General features: G+C 33.4%; 3 protein-coding genes across 3 annotated transcripts in view; 2 read left to right on the top strand and 1 right to left on the bottom strand.

Annotated features, from left to right (window-relative positions):
- The window catches only part of LOC136800030 (coiled-coil domain-containing protein 18-like), a 30,958-nt gene extending 25,491 nt beyond the window's left edge, over window positions 1–5,467 (top strand). The window contains exons 20-22 of the mRNA XM_067056647.1: window positions 3,652–3,752; window positions 4,107–4,248; window positions 4,871–5,467. Coding sequence (XP_066912748.1) covers window positions 3,652–3,752; window positions 4,107–4,248; window positions 4,871–5,260 — 633 coding nt within the window. The 3' untranslated portion in view covers window positions 5,261–5,467. The remainder of the gene's footprint in view (window positions 1–3,651; window positions 3,753–4,106; window positions 4,249–4,870) is intronic.
- LOC136800021 (clytin-like) lies at window positions 1,595–2,381 on the top strand. The gene has a single exon (XM_067056639.1). It carries the CDS (start codon window positions 1,681–1,683, stop codon window positions 2,281–2,283), a length of 603 nt encoding a protein of 200 aa, XP_066912740.1. The 5' UTR covers window positions 1,595–1,680; the 3' UTR covers window positions 2,284–2,381.
- A 6,925-nt stretch (window positions 5,468–12,392) lies between the features above and the next one.
- Window positions 12,393–14,976, bottom strand: LOC136800025 (uncharacterized). Its single transcript, XM_067056643.1, has 6 exons — window positions 14,822–14,976; window positions 14,276–14,554; window positions 13,814–14,111; window positions 13,375–13,510; window positions 13,039–13,171; window positions 12,393–12,709 (listed from the first exon to the last, which is right to left on the bottom strand). The coding sequence occupies exons 1-6, from the start codon at window positions 14,946–14,948 to the stop codon at window positions 12,621–12,623; spliced, it is 1,062 nt and encodes a 353-aa protein (XP_066912744.1). The 5' UTR covers window positions 14,949–14,976; the 3' UTR covers window positions 12,393–12,620.
- Between the last annotated feature and the right edge of the window lie 1,712 nt (window positions 14,977–16,688).

Here is a 16,688-nt window from a genome sequence, read left to right as displayed (position 1 = left end):
TAAACAGGTAGGTCCATAAAAGTACCACTTGTTTTGAATTTAAAACGAGCACCGCCTTCTAAAGAGCACACCTAAAACCTTGAAATTGTAAAGAGCGCCGAGGTGTTTAATTCAGAAAAAATACAACAGTGAAAAGTAATAACTGCTGGAAAGATAATTTTTACCGGATTATTTCGAAGCTTTGAAAAACTTGAAAATGAAGATGAGGAGAGGCCAATTTAATTTGTTGTTTTACTGGCCAAGCTACCCAAGAAAGAGTCGGTCGGCGAAAAAATAAAAATAAAAGTAGAAATTTACCTATAAAATCTCCTAAAAAGGCAGCAAAAACTACTACATCTAGACAAAAATACGAAGTAGAAAAAAAGACACAAAAAGCTCGAATTCACGGATAAAATAAAAAATTGAAACATAAAATTTTCAAAGCACTCTTCTACCAAAATCAATTTTATTTTTATTTCTATTTTCGGAATTTCAGGATCGGTTGGGCCCGTAAAACAAACTAATCAAATTGATCTCGCCTAAAAGTGAGGATTTTTTTTGATGAACCGAAATTTATGAATTTAATTTATTCAAAAACTTTGAACTTTCAAATATATGTTGAGATTTCAAATATCTTTCTTTGGTCAAAAGTTACAGCTTTCCAAAGAAAGTCATTGGTCAACTTCGCCAATTTTCGGCCATTTTCGGCCATTTTTGCTTGTTTGGAGGGCTGTAATTTTAGTCCTTAACAGATATGAAAAATCTCAATACATATTTGAAATCGACGAAGCTTGTAGTTTCATAAAATTTAGATTCAAGTTTTGGTTCTGTTAGAACAAAATATTCATTATTTTTTAATCTTTCATCTCCATGTTCGATTAATTTTAAGATTTTAAAGCCATAAGATAATCCACTCAAAATTATCTTTCCCAAAAGTTACTATTTTTTATCATCTTTTTCAATGCAAATTTTTTGGAACAGACTCTAGACAGCGGTTTTGTGGCCGTTGAAAAGATTGGATATTATCAAATGGAAACCAAAAAGGTATCATAAAAATAAAAATGAAAGATGAAAAATCAACCTTGCTTTGAATTTGAAATATTTAGTTATTTTTTTGAAGTCACATATAGTTTTTAATTTTTTGATAAAACTTTGACCATTTTAAAGCGGAGAAATTTTTGGAATGACTCATTATGAAGGAGGAAATCTAGTATAGAGTGAGTTTTCTTTTCCATATTCAACATCTAACACCTCTCGTCGTATTAAACCTCGAAACTCTTCTACTAAATCACTCTTTTTAAAAATGAAGTTATCTCGAGTTTTAAAAATTAAAGTGATTTAACACTATCTCATAATCAAAATAAAACTTGACAGCTCATTTAAATGTCAAATATCTATCGATTGATATTTGACACTCTCATCACACCTTTTGACAGATTGTAAGTTAAAAACTGCCCTGTGACCTTCAGGGTTCAGCGACTTTCATTCAACAGTTTGACATTGAAGACCTATCGCGTGAAATTATTTCATTGTAACCCTGATTAACAGGACGTGTCTGTTCGGTAAATTAATTTACGGAACCAGCTAGTATAAAATGACCAGACTGAAACTTTGAAAATTATCTCTCAGCTGAACACAGGCAAGTGCAATAGCTAAAAGATCAATACTTTCTGAAGCTTTTAGGAACAATCTTTGACAACCATGGCTCAACAAGAAACTGGATCAAAATACGCCGTCAAACTTAAACCCGATTTCAATAACCCAAAATGGATCAACCGTCATAGATTTATGTTCAACTTTTTGGACATCAACGGTAACGGAAAAATCACATTGGATGAAATTGTCTCCAAAGCTTCGGATGATATTTGCGCCAAATTGAACGCATCACCAGAACAAACCCAACGCCATCAAGATGCTGTCGAAGCTTTCTTCAAAGCCATTGGTATGGATTATGGTAAAGAAGTGGAATTCCCAGAATTCCTTGAAGGATGGAAACGACTCGCTACCAACGATTTGAAATTGTGGTCCCAAAATAAGACCACCTTGATTCGCCGATGGGGAGATGTTGTGTTCGACATTTTTGATAAAGATGGAAGCGGTACGATCAGTTTGGAGGAATGGAAGGCCTATGGAAGAGTCTCTGGAATCTGTGCATCAGACGCAGACGCCGAGCAGACCTTTAAACATTGCGATTTGGACAACAGTGGCAAACTTGATGTTGATGAGATGACCAGACAACATTTGGGATTCTGGTACACCTTGGATCCACAAGCTGATGGTCTCTATGGCAACTTTGTTCCCTAAACTACTTTATATGACATCTATACATAAATGCATGTAAAATAGTATAATATTACGATCCTTACACAATCATCATATTGAAAATATCAACTCACACGCCATACAACCAAAAGTTTTTTTTTCTTTCTACAATTTACTTTACTTTCCTGTTAAAAGTTCATAAAAAGTTCTTCCGGTAATTACTCCATCATTGGTTTACTATCCTTGCTTTACCAACCGGATTTTTTTCGTTTGGCTTCTAAAATGGAATATTTTGGCAGCGCAGTTGATTTACTTTTGAATATATTTTGACAAAAAAAGTGATGGATTTGATGCGACCTCTATAGCACATACGAACCTTTTGGCCCAGAATTTCTCGAAACAATTACGGCTTTGTAAAAATCAAGGATTAAAAAATTTGGGAATGAAAAATGGCCTAAATAATTGAAATTTCGCTTTATTGGAATTCCAAGATTCCATCAAAGTTTAGGGGCACCGGTAGGGTTGGGAGCTATTATATAAAGAATCTTTAAATTACACCCTACAAGTATTTGTTCGTTTCGATTTCTGCCGTGTCTCGTTGGCGCAACCGGTTAGGCGTCGGGTTTGAAAACCAAGGTTGCTTGCATTTGGTGGTTCGAGCCCAGGTAAGGGAGTATATTTCAGAAATAGGTTAAAAAAGTCAGAATATAACTTAGAACAGTTCAAAAACTCAAAATAACATCAGAAAGTAGAATGGAAGATAGGAAATAGAGAAAATAGAAAAAGTCCTGGAGAGTCATTTACAATCTATCCACGACCGCTTCAATGGTGCAATTTACACATTATGCATATTTTGCAATTTGGGAGATTTAAAATGCTTTGCAATTTCGTAAGCTGAGATTTAGTATATGCGTAGGCAATCCTTAAGTTTTGTCCGAGATTTGTGGCTTATGGCTTATAAACGGTAAGCTTGTAAAAAAACGTGTAGGGATGAAACTGTCCTGTTTAGAATTTCGATAATGACAAAACAAAGTTTAATTTTTGCCATTTTTGATTTTCGAAAATATTTCCCAAATAAGATACTTTCTCAATTCTTAGATCACAATTTGCATGAAGTAAATCTTAAAGTCTAATGTATTTGTACGAAAAATCCCAATTTTGTTTGGTTGGTACAGGGGAGGATAACTCCTGGGCGAAGTTTTCATGGGCGGGACTCTTTAAAACTGAGTTAGCTGGCAAATTTTTATTTATTTGGATTTTCGGTTTTCTTTTTTGAGGGAGGTATTGCAAAAGGGTCAGCTGTTTTTTTATTCGAGAACACCCTTGATGACACTATGATCTATTTGACCCATTTGGCAACCAAATCGATTTCTGGAAATAAATTAAGATCTTTTACTCTTCTCTCGACAGATGGATTCACTGCGTGAGAAGAATGACGATCTGGTTACCACGCAACAACAAGACATCTTGAAACTACGATTAGCTCTCCAACGTAGTGAAGATGAAACAAGGTAGGAAATCGCCAACAATTAAATCCTAGGGGTTTTGCTCTGTCCCGACTTTCTCGTAGTCTTACTCCGAAAGTTTTTTGTCAATTTTATTCGTTAATTCTTCGAATTTGTACCACAATGATAGAGATCGTTAAGATATATAACGCCCTGGAAACAGGCATTACCTCCCTCCTCCCATCCCCTTCAACTCGACAAGTAAAAAAATGATAGGGTTACATGAATATTTTCTAGAAGAGCCCGTCAAAGTTTTGCAAACATTGTTTTCATTATTCTATGTTGTCCTACTCACTCATCTGAGCACATCAATAGATGTTATATAAAACTTATCGCCCTTATTATTTCGTTCGTTTCTAGATTAGCGAAGAATGATTTGGAGCGACGGAAAGAGCGCGTTGGAGAGTTGGAAACGAGTGTGAGGGAATTGACGTTCGAATTGCAAGAACAACAACAAAGATGTAAAGAACTCGATGAAATGTTGGTCATTCGCGAAGCTGAGGTATTTATGATGACATTTGTTAACGAAAGCGGTTTGAGTTTATTTACTCTATGAAAGAAATACAGTGGCATCTCTTTAAATCGAACCTCTATAACTCCAATTTTCTCGTCTCCTTATTTACTCAATAACAAGAATCTAATAAGAACTGATTCAATAGCTGCAATAGAGTATAGCTGACTAAACGTCACACCCCGGAGTATAGATACCCATCATGTTTCTCAGCATGGCCACTTTTCTACAAGTCAAAATTTGCCCATCACTCAGAATAAGTGGGTTAAAGTCACTCTAAAGGTCTTTGTCAAGCCTTTGTTGACCCTCTTTAACAACTGCATCTGAAAGAGTTTATGAATAAAATACAAACGCACAAGTTTAATTCGTGAAGGTAAGTCTCAAGGTACAAGACCATGTCATAAATAAAGACATTTTGTTACTTATCTTTGGATTAAAACTTCACAGCCAATTAACAGTGAAAAACAGACAAAAAACTTTTTACTGATCTTTCAGTCTAAAGTCCAGTCTAAAGGTGTTTTTTATTGCTCATCTTGTGAGTCAGTTTTCAGAAAGAGTTGGACCTAATTGAAACTCCTGAAACTCTAAACTTTTAATGCTTTTTCTCATTTAGACTGCACGCCATTCAGCACGAGCCTCTGGTCTCGAACGAGAAATTTTCACTAATCGATCAGCCATCAAATCATACAACCATAAACCAATGAACCAATCAAATGCAAGCTTTCATCGAAACCCTACCAATCATACTCAAGACATTCACGAAACAAGTAATACTCTAATTCAAACACTTAAGAAACAAACAGAGTTGGATAAACTTCGTTCACAAGCTTCTGACCGTAGAAACTCCTTAGAAGACTTATTGAAAAGGACTGAGGCAGAGTTAAAAGACCTTGATATGACAGGCTTTAGTAATAGCCTGGATACCACACAACAGACTGAAAATGGGGCTGATAACGAGTCGCTTATTAGTGGGGTAAGTAGTTTTACAACACCGTTTAGTTGATGTTTTGTTATTAAGGAACTACACCGTGGTTACACATATTTCCTTTGAAACTAAGCAATATGCAAAATCAGTTACAAGATCTTATGTTGAAAAATTAAGAATGAATTTTTTAGTCAACGTCTCTTGGTTTGAGTAATTATTCGGTGTGGCGAATATTATAATTTCTCAGATATTCGGAGCATGAAATATTGGTACTTTCCCTCCCTCAATCAAAGGATGTTTTGACCGAATTATATTTCAATAGACCTTTTCATAAATTACGTCACGAACATCGCTTGCCTCGTATTCAAACAATTACCATGGTGATTATGTCCCTTGAGACAGAATAGAAAGCAGTTTTAATAAAATCCGCTGGGAGTTAATCACCATGGCAATAATTTCAAAACAAGGCAAGTGATGTTCGTGACGTAATTTATGAAAAGGTCTATTAATATTTTCTATAAAGAAAGTGCTTGCTGGGAATCTTATATTATCAAAAACTAGATAAAGTTTGCTTAATGCTAAATTTTTAAGCTTGCTTATATCAATCCCTCCCTCAATCGAAGGATGTTTTGACCAAGATATATTTTAATTAATATTTACTATAAAAAAGTGCTTACTGTGACTCTTACATTATCAAAAACTAGATAAAGTTTGCTCAATGCTAAATTTTTAATCTTGCTTTTCACAGAAAAAAATATATCAATCCCTGTCCCACAATGGTGGGATGGATGTAGTTTAAAAACCCTCCACCGATCGGTTTTCTTACGTGATTGTAATTGTAAGGCCCCAAAACAATACTTCTCTTGTTTTAAAATTTTAAATGCGTGATGTAAGGCTCCACAATTTAAATTTGGTGGCGTTGCGGCTTATTCAGTTATAATTCTGAAAACTGTCACTTTCTAGTGTTGACATGTTTTATGTTTGGCTTTTTATTAACATATAATATATTTGAAAATGTGTTTATAATATTACATGCATAGAAATATTTTTTATATATTTTACAATAACAAAAGAATTGTATCCATTTTCTAGGTTAGGTTATGAAATTTTTCCGAAATTAAGCGTGTTCATATATTTTATTGTATCATAGTTTTCAGCTTTATTCCTGACAGAAATAATAGTATTATTCATATTCGAAGTTCTATCTCTGTTGGCTGATGTGGCAAATTAGGTAGATATTTTATCTAAAATGTCTGGGATTTTTATTGAACGATTTTCACTCAGCCTAGCACAATCTCGTTTGAAGGATCTGTACGCTTATCTATCTCAAGTATGACAACAGGGTTGGGAAAAATCGCCAATTTCCTGTTAGTAAAAGACTGGTTTTAGTTCGTCCACCGTCAATTTTTCCAAGCGTTTTTTTGCAAATTTTGCCATTTTTTCTCACACATTTGTGAGAATCGTTTTTTGACTTGAAAAGGTTCGTCTAACCCGTATGGACTTTAAATGGAACAGCCCATTTATAGCGAAATTAATCAAATGTCTTTTTTCCACTGATATGTTAGCTGAAGGTACCATAAAATTTGTTCGAGTTAAGAAGACCTTCAACAGTCAAGAACACCTTCAAATTAGCCTATCGTAGGCTGATTAGCCTATCATAGGCTATTTAGACTATTTTATATAGGCTATTTAGCCGAAAATCGATAAAAACCTCGATTTCTGACAGAAATATGAATAGTCGCGTCTATTTTTCACCATTACTTCATTGCCCAAAGCCAAAAGAATCTTTTTCAATTAAACTGATATAACATTAAATTTTGGAAACAGAAATATGAATAAATTTGTTATACATCGGCTAACTAACCGATTATAGGCTAATTTTCGGATAATGAAGTTCTGCTGAATCGACAAAAAGCCCGATTTTCTTACCCTGCACGCATGCGCAGTACCAAAAAGTGGAATATTTCCTAAACCATAATTGACCCAAAGTCAAAATTTGTCATGAGCATACCTCTGACTATGAGAAACTATGTATTCCTTAGAGAAGACGCGACTATTTGTATTTCGTCAGAAATCGAGGTTTTTATCGATTTTCGGCTAAATAGCCTATATAAAATAGTCTAAATAGCCTATGATAGGCTAATCAGCCTATGATAGGCTAATTTGAAAGTGTTCTTGACTGTTCAAGTTAAAGAGACTTCACTGTATTAGAATGGTAGATTTTTAGCCGTAAACAATAAACCTTTAAAAAAATCAAACAGCGTTTTGAAAGGTTATTTTTAACAAAGGAGGATAAAATTAAACCTTTCTTTATTTTAGTGACTGACCAGACATTTTGTCAAGTCAGGTTTTGGCTTTTAATGGAAGTTAATCTGCTCCTATTTAGTTTTAGTTCAATTGATTTTCCCACAACATGCCTCTGCCTCTCTTTAATAACAGGTTATTAATTTGAATCATTCTGATAAACGTATTTTATAAAAACTTCAAAAATTTTTGAAGCCTTCGGAAGCTCTCAACTTTTAAGTTTTATACTTAAAAATGTTTTGAATGACTATGAATTTTTCTAAATAATTGGGTTTTTTAGAGTCCATAATATAAAGCCTTAAATGAACTTAACTTTGTCTTAATATTTATGCCATCTGAGCCTTTTTTTTTAATTTCATCGAGAAAACCGTAAAACTCTTAACGGAAGAACCCCTTTTATAAGAATAATTTTGTGAAACATGAGTTAGCAAAATCCTTAAAACAATCCCAGCCTCAGAAATTTCAAAAATACTGATTTAATTAAGGCTTGGGGACACGAGAGGTTTTTTTCGCGTTGGTGCGATGCCACACGCTCCGTCCCACCAATGCAAGAAAAAAAGTGCGTGTCTTATTGTTTCTTTTTTTGTTTTGTGGGACAAAAAGTGAGGGAAATACCCAAAAGACACGCTGATTTTGTCCCTGGGACAATGGAGCAATCAGTTTTGCTCCATTGTCCCAGGGACAAAAGTGAGAGAAGCACAAATGTTGTTAAAAGAAAAATGGGGTAGAGACAAGAGAAAGCGTTTCAGGTTAACTTCCCGTGTCCTCAAGCCTCTATGTTTATGTCAATAAGTAAAAAGGTAAAGACAGCAAGATCATTTATACTCAAATTGGTAGAGTAAAAAAATTTTTGGGCAAACAGACGAATATGAAGTCTGTCTGTCTCAATTTAATGCGCAGTGGAGACAAAGTAGGCTTTTACTTTTCTAAAATTTGAACTCAAAAGTGTTTTTTGCTCGTTGAAAAGATAATTAGGATTTGAATATTGCCGAATAGAAGAAATTTATAAAAGAGTTTGAAAAATGATCACCATTTTTACGTACCAAAATCTTAAAATATCATCACTGAAATTGCACATCCGGAGGGCACATTGCTATACATTGAATATCATCACTGTAAAAATATTCATTCTATGCGAATAGACCAATTGTTTTCAAATTTTTTGAGGTATTTCTTTGTTTTTATTATAGTTTCATAAAATTTCATGGAATTTTAGAAAACAAATTTATTGTTTCGATCTTTTCTTCATATAATTTTTGAAAACGAAAGTGAAAAAAATAAAGATGACGATATCCTCTAGTCTACTTCGCTGGACTCAGCGCCATCAAAATCGTCAGAATGCAAAGTTCAGTCAGAAGTAGGCTCCATGCAAACTTTCAAAAGCGGTCAAACAAAATTCTGTAAACTAATCCTTCCAGATGTTGAAAATTTTCCCGACCTTCAGAACTGTAGCGTGTCGGATGAAAATTTCACCACCTTGGGTGCCAGATAAATTTTGGGTATGAGATCTGTAGTCACTCTTAGTGGAAGCGCGTCCCTTTGAATGAAATAATACATTGATCTGAGCCCTCCAGTATTTTTTTTAGTTAAGATTTTTGTCATTTCATTGAAATACTCATGTCAGCGTGACATGGCAAAAGAGAAAAAATCAATTAATCAAAAAATCGCATCAACTTTCGTGTAAGCCTGACGGATTCTATTCCCATTTATATGTGAATTAATTAATGTCTTTTTCGTATAACAGTGTTCTAACGTATGTCTATTTTGCCTATTGATGAAACCTCTATGTTTTTGTAAGAATACACAGTCTTCATTTTTTGTCTAATTAAATACAGCTAGAAACTCAAATTATTTTCAGTTGCTTATTAAAGAAAGATTGTTTTAGTGCAAGTCCTTTGTACATTCATAAACGGCGATAAGTATATAAGGAATGGTTGGTGTATGTGTAAAAAATATAAAGAATTCTCGTTTGTGTGCTAGATAATAAGCTGTCTGTTAAGTGTTAGTTGTTTATGAACGGTACAGGAAAGGCTTGATGGAAATCTCCTGATTAAAAATCGAATCATTCTGCCATGGCAGAAATAGAAGAAAATGTAGCGCTCTCGCAGCACGGTCATCCACCACCACCGAGCAGCCAACCACCACCAGGACCCGCTTCGAATCTGAACAACCCAGCTTACGAAGACTCGATATTCATACCGTTGGAAAATCACGGAAATGCACCGGCAACAAAAAATTCATTTTCCAACGATTTATTCATTAAAGATGAGGATCAAGAAGCAAACAAAGTAAACCCACCACCGCCCTCTTCAAATCCACCCACCTTCAACAATAACTCCCATGAATCGGTCAGCCAACGTCATTCTGCTCCACCCTCAATGCCACCCCCTATATTCTCTTCACCGACCAAAACTCCGACTCCCACCGAAACTCCACCGAAAAATACCGAAAACGAAAGTGAGGAGTCAAGTGACGACAACGATGATAATGATAATGATGACGTCACTTATTACAATGAAAATAGCTTTGAAGACTCAAATACGAAAAAGAAGAAAAGTATTCATGGAATTTTGAAACACAGGAGTAGTGTTCGCGACCCGAACGCACAACAAAAGAGCGTGACATTCGGTGCAATGCCGAAAAGACGGGAAGACCCGAACCCATGCATGCTACTGACGCTATTTGTAACGTTTATCATTGCAATGATAGGATTTATCCTAGTCCTGATGGTCATTCGCGGGTCTATCGAGACAAAGTGTGATTGTGATAGTAAAACTATCAGTTGTCCTGTTGGGTGGAGTGCAGGACCAACCGATACGTGTTATGGGGTAGTTTCGAGGGATAGCCAAACATACCAAGACGCTCGATTGTCATGCGCACACCACGGTGCTTATTTAGTAAGCCTGGAAACTAATGATGAATCTGATTGGTTCTATAAAAACATTTTGAAGCCCAGGAAAGAGTTGAATGTGAATTTCAAAGATATTTTTCTTGGTATAAAACCGAACAGTTATAAATATGAGTGGGAAAGTAATATCAGGTTTTACTCCTGGAAAAAATATATTCCATCTTATAGAAACAGTTCTTGTTTTGCTATTGCTGGACAAAACTGGATTCGAGCTAATTGTACCATAGCACATGACTTTTACTGTGAAAAGTACAAATACGTTTGAAATTCTGCGCAGAAAAAAGACTAAAAATCACCACTGGTAAAACAGTGATAGCCTTCTCTAATGTAATCCTTTCTAAAGGTGGGTGTGTAAGAATGAAGTGTTACAAGCCGAAACATTGCTCTTAGGAATTGTTAAGGTTGTAAGGAAAATACAGTACTTCCTTCAATATCAAATCCGTGAGACTTTAGTCCTGTGGTTATGGGAAATTAAAGCTCCCCTCCATCATTTGGTTTTGTGAGAAGTCTATCTTAACTTTAACTTTACAGGATTTTTTCATAACTTATTCTACATAAAATTTGTATATTGTCGTATTAACTTATTATTGCATTGGAAAAAAATACAAACAATTTGGCAAATATATGCCATTTAAAAGTCCTCCATAGTTTTCTGGATAGTGTTCTCTTGTAAGATAGGTGTTCTAATCCCTTTTCCAAATAGCCTAGCTTGAGAGCAAACAGATCTAAAGAAGAATTCCAGTCTACAATGACCGCTGAAGTTTGATGGCTCTAATATTATCGCAACAAGAATTGTTCACTTTCACATTTCGACCTTAAAGGGACATAACAGTACTTGCGAAATTTGTAAACAAACTGTATGCAGCGGATACAAAATCAAAACAAATGTCACATATCAAAATAAAAAATCAAACCAAATATGGCTAATTTTGATTGTTCAATTGTTTTACAAGTTTGTTTTGGACACGTGATTTTAATTGTTCTTTTTAATGACACGTGGTTCGCGCAATGTTTACATTTTACTACTGTAATGTCCCTTTAACAACGACCCAATAATTTTAAGGAACTTCTAATCTCATAGAAAAACCTATGATACAAATAAAGATTGTGTTTTGCCTAATTAACTATAAGCAGGATGGTCCTACAAGAAATGACCTGGTATTTTTTATCAGCGAGTTATTATCTTGAGTTAAATAAATCTTATTCATATGAAGAAAAAAAATCATTAGTATAAAGTTAATCAAAATCTAATACAAAATTATAGAAATAGTACTTAATCAATAAACCCCGAATAAGCAATAAACGTACCAAAAAATAGTCATATTATATTAAAGAAAGTATAATTTTAATAATTTGTTTGTCATTTATAAAATTTTCCAGTGTTTCAATCACTGTCATTTAAAACCCCGGTTACATATTTTTACAGTTTTTTATTGCAAATGAAAATATCCTAATGAAAAAATTCAATAAATAAAAATTCTAAGTGTTTCTAAGATTCTAAGTGTTCAAAATTACAAAAAACTCGCGCAAAAAAGAAAATCCTCCAAATAAAGCAAACATGGTATTGACAAGGAAGCTAAAATAACAAGGATGCAAGTCAAAAACCACGAATTTCGCATAATGATATTTAAAGAAAGTTTTTTGAATATGATATAGGATAATTAGCCTTTGTTTCCTCAATTTAGTAATAATGTTGTAATTAGAAAGTGCTACGTGGGATTAAAAAGAACAACCCCTTATTGATATGAAGAATCATTTCGCAAAATGAATGAACAAAGGCTTTCTTGTCTAAGTTACTGCAAAAAGTGTCTTCATAAAATCTTTAAAAAAATCCTTTAAAAACGCTACATACCTAACACTTAGTTATCTAAGAATCTAAAAATGCATTACAACAGTATTTGACATTCATGACCTCGCGAGCTTTTGCCTGTACTAAAAGTTTTAGTAGTTACCGTGTCAAAAACGTTACAACGTTACAACGATTAGAGAGTTTTTAGGTTAAAAGAAATCCTCGCTTGGTATGATAAGTCATGGCTTTAGGGAATCAAGGCATGGACATAAAACTTGACGTTTTGAAAAGATAACAAATTCAGGAGCGATGAAACGCGAAGATCCCCCTTCCCTAAAACGATGCATGATTGTTTGAGTTAAGAAAGAATGCCGAGAAAGAATAAGATATCCTAAAATTTATCATAAAAATTCTAAAAAAGTTACTTCTCTACTGATTTACTGGAATGATGACAAGAATAGGATATTCAAACCATCACCAACGGCTTTGAAAGAGTTCATCCATCCTGCTGCAGCTGGAAACACAACTAAAAAGACAAATAAAAATCATTAAAAACTACTCCATTATGTTTAACCCCATGCCCCCCCCAAAAAAAAATAAATAATTGTCTATCTCGACCAAATTTTTATTTGGGTAGGGATAGAAAACAGGACGATAAGTCACAGTCCTCTTAATTCCAGAACCTAATAATGATGAAATGGCACATAATTTCAAAGAATACACTAAATATAAAGACAATTATTTTCTCTGAAACCCAATGAAATCATCTCGAAAAAGAATTTTTTTCTTCGTTATATACGCCATTTTGAGATACATTTTCTAAATTTTCACTAAACATTTGGACAAAAACCTTACCTATACCGCCTTGTTTGAGAGTAGTTGTAAGTGGTACAGTAGTACAATTGTAATGACACGATTCTTGAACTTTCATTTCAAATGTTGATTCTCCTTGCACTTGGTACAGGTAAAAACTTCGTGCTTCGGTCGGCTACAAAAAAACAAGATGATTTTATTATATATTATTCTAATGATCAACATGTACCTTGACTCTGAAATGCTTAATACTTTTACAATCCATCTGCTTTCATGATCCCGATAGCCAATTACAATCATTTTCAAGAATATCATAACATTTAAGGCCTAGATTTTTTAGACTTTTTGTATAAATTTTCATAAAAATTGGGTACTTACTCCAACGGTCGAGTTTTCTCCTTTTTGCAAGAAGTACAAACGCTTTTCAAAACTGATTTCAGATTCTTTAGAAATGAACGAAGGTCGAAGGAAAATCTTCCTGTAAAATCGTGTGCCGTAGGTGTGACAATTAGACCTGTCAAATGTAATAAAAATTTAATTATAGTTATACCAACTGTAGCTTAGTACCCTTAGGCTATAGTAGCCGAGATTATGGTTTCAATCTCCTGGGGATGAGCGTTAACTAAAGACAAAAATGATCAGATACTAAAAAGAAGGGGTCCTGGATACGTGGAGAAATCAAGGGAAAGAAGTGATGTTCATCTCATAGACACAATTGATTGGATACATCTATCAATATAGAAAAAATGGATTAACCTTTATGCTAATTTATTTGCCACGAATCAGACCTCTGAAAATCGTCAAAAACATTGCTTACCATTCAATAGAAAGATTTTTCTCGTTCATAGTCTGCTCATCAGGAATTTGTTTGAAAAAATCACTCATGCTTTTAAAATCAGCTTTGCGAATATCACACACAGCTTCGTCAAGTTCTTTAGGATTCTTCTCAAAAATCTGTTTCAAGTCTTGGAAAGTGATTTTTGCATCGTAATAGTTGGCGACATCATTCAAAACAAATGGTTCATCTTCTGCAACCATGTCAGCTACATCTGGACTGTCCACAACACCTGTTGGTATTTTGGTTATCCCCTGACAAAATCCACAATCAGGTTGCTCTGGAAAAATTCGAAATAAGAATATTATATAGTGTATATTGATATGGTTTCCATGACTTTTAGTGGCAAATTTTCAAATTTTTAGACATTTAGAATTAAAAGAGTTATTCTGGAAAAGAAGCTTCAAAATGTGTGCAAACTTCAACACTTAATGAGAAACAAACCTTCTGCTTTGAATGGATTATTGATTATACAATCTTGATCATGAAGCTTAGACAAATCGTAGATTTTGAATATAGGGAGAGTTACAATTCTCAATAGTCTATGCGTGTGATAACTCAATTCAGAATCAAAAATATAATCATCAATTCTCTTCTTTAGACGTCTGTTCTTTTCCATAGCCGCGCCATAGAGTAAATATAATATGAAGGAGAATAACATGAAATTAAATATTTTGGATTTCCACGATCGCTTCTGTGGGTTGTATTTGTACCAAGGAAAATCTAGAGTGAGAAAATATGAAATAAATGAAATGAACTTTACAACAGATGTTATCCATCACAATAGGGGATCTCAAGGTAGCATCTTTTACAGATAAAGAGAGTAAGGCAATCAATAAACAACTAAACTAGCTGAAAAAATGTGAAAAAAAAACAAAATTTGAGTAAGACAAGTTTGTGTCTGCTAATAAAAAAATCTCATCACCTTTGATAAGAACCTTGGGTTAAAATAAAAGACTTTTGTTTGAAGTCATGAAAAGTAAAACCTACTTTCAAAAACTTCAGTTATTTTCTCCTCCACTTCATCTTCTTCCCAGCCTTTCTTTAAGGCATCCGCACGAAACTTATCTAAACCATTCTTTAATTCATTTATAGCTTTGTTTTTATTTTTTGCCATCTTTAATTATAATTTATTGCTGATTCCTCTAAAAAATCAAGAAAACAATGTTATACTTTAATGGGATAAATTTTTGCGGGGATTAAATTTTGAACCCGACTGACAGAAAGTATAATTATTACATAAATTATTGTGGAAGAGAATGCTAAAAACGAATGTTTGGGAAATAAAAAAAACTACTTTTGTATGGATGATAAGTTTTTTGAATATCAAGGATTGTTACGGGCTGTTACTAGCCTAAAAATTCTAACTTGATTTTGAAAAAACAACCTTACTAATTATTGTTAAGACTCCTTGTATTGATATTTTAAAGTTTTTGTTTCATCATTTCTCTATTTAAAAATATTGAATTTGAAAATTTGAAATTGAGTTTTACTGCTAAATTACCGTGGTAAAAAGTGCTTGAAAAATACCCTGGTTAAGCCTGGACATATTGGGCATTTTAGGCACACAATATTTTTTCAATGAAAAATGAATTCATTAATTATTATTTTTTGACTCCTGCTATACCTAAGCTGGATCTGGGACAAAAAGAGGTTCTCAGGCATTTTAAGGCCTGTCCAAATTTTCCGTAATTTTTAAACACCAATAGCACTCGCTAAGAGGTGTTCATTCATACCTTTTTGGAAGCATATTAGGGTGTAGAATATGAAAAGTGCTGTTCGATAATTGTTTTGTTTGCCTAAATAAAGATATATGGATAAATAATGCAAAAAATGTAAAAATGCTGACGTCAGCAAAACTTATTTTTTAAATAACTTGTGATTGGCTTAATTTTAGATGCTGAAATTTTGCTGAATGCAAGAGAATATTGAAAAGCACATCTTGGATTAAATTTTTTTTTAGAAATTTGATGACGTCAGCAGAAATAAGTAAAAAACGCATTTTTGCAAAAATATGCTGACGTCAGCAAAATTTCAAATTTTTTTTATATTCAAAATGTGCCTATTCACAATGTCCTACTTTGGTTAAAATTTCAGCATCTAAAGTTAAGCCAATCAAAAGTTATTCAAAAAATAAGTTTTGCTGACGTCAGCATTTTTACATTTTTTGCAATATTTATTCATATATCTTTATTTAGGCAAGCAAAACAATTATTGAACAGCACTTTTCACATTCTACACCCTTATACGCTTCCAAAAAGGTATGAATGAACACCTCTTGGCGAGTGCTATTGGTGTTTAAAAATTACAGAAAATTTGGACATGCCTTAAAATGCCTGAGTTTTTTTACAACTGACCTTTTTCTGAAAACTACACACAAAATATATATATATATATATAGTGAAGATATGTAATATCTGTCATTTTAGAAAAAGAAAAGTATTGATATATAAATAACTCAAACTGATGAAAACAAAAAAAAGTTAAGAATATTTTTGTTAATTGTGTAAATTTACGATTTTTTTGGTATTTTTAATTTTTTAATCATTCCGAAACAGAGGGTAATTTAGCAAAAAGTTAAAGGGAATTTAAATAGTGGTATGTGAAAAATGTGGTATGTGAATATATATATAAGGCAGAAACTTAGCTAGCGGCCTCAGTTGTTTTGGAGAATGACAAATTACTCCAGTAAACTAATCTTTCTCCGCTATTACAAACATGACAAATTATCTTGTCCCTAGGTAACTACATTGTAAAGACAAATCAATTAAATGACAAGAAAGATTCATGATGGAGAAATTAGTCATTCAAAAAATCAGAAGTTGAACTTGTTTTAATTTTTCTCAAAATCCCCTAA

This window comes from Clytia hemisphaerica, unplaced genomic scaffold (genome assembly GCF_902728285.1).
Source record: "Clytia hemisphaerica strain Z4C2 unplaced genomic scaffold, Clytia hemisphaerica genome assembly, whole genome shotgun sequence".
NCBI classification, from domain to species: Eukaryota; Metazoa; Cnidaria; class Hydrozoa; order Leptothecata; family Clytiidae; genus Clytia; species Clytia hemisphaerica.
The sequence above is the reverse complement of the archived record's forward strand: the minus strand, read 5'-3'. Positions and strand labels throughout refer to the sequence as shown.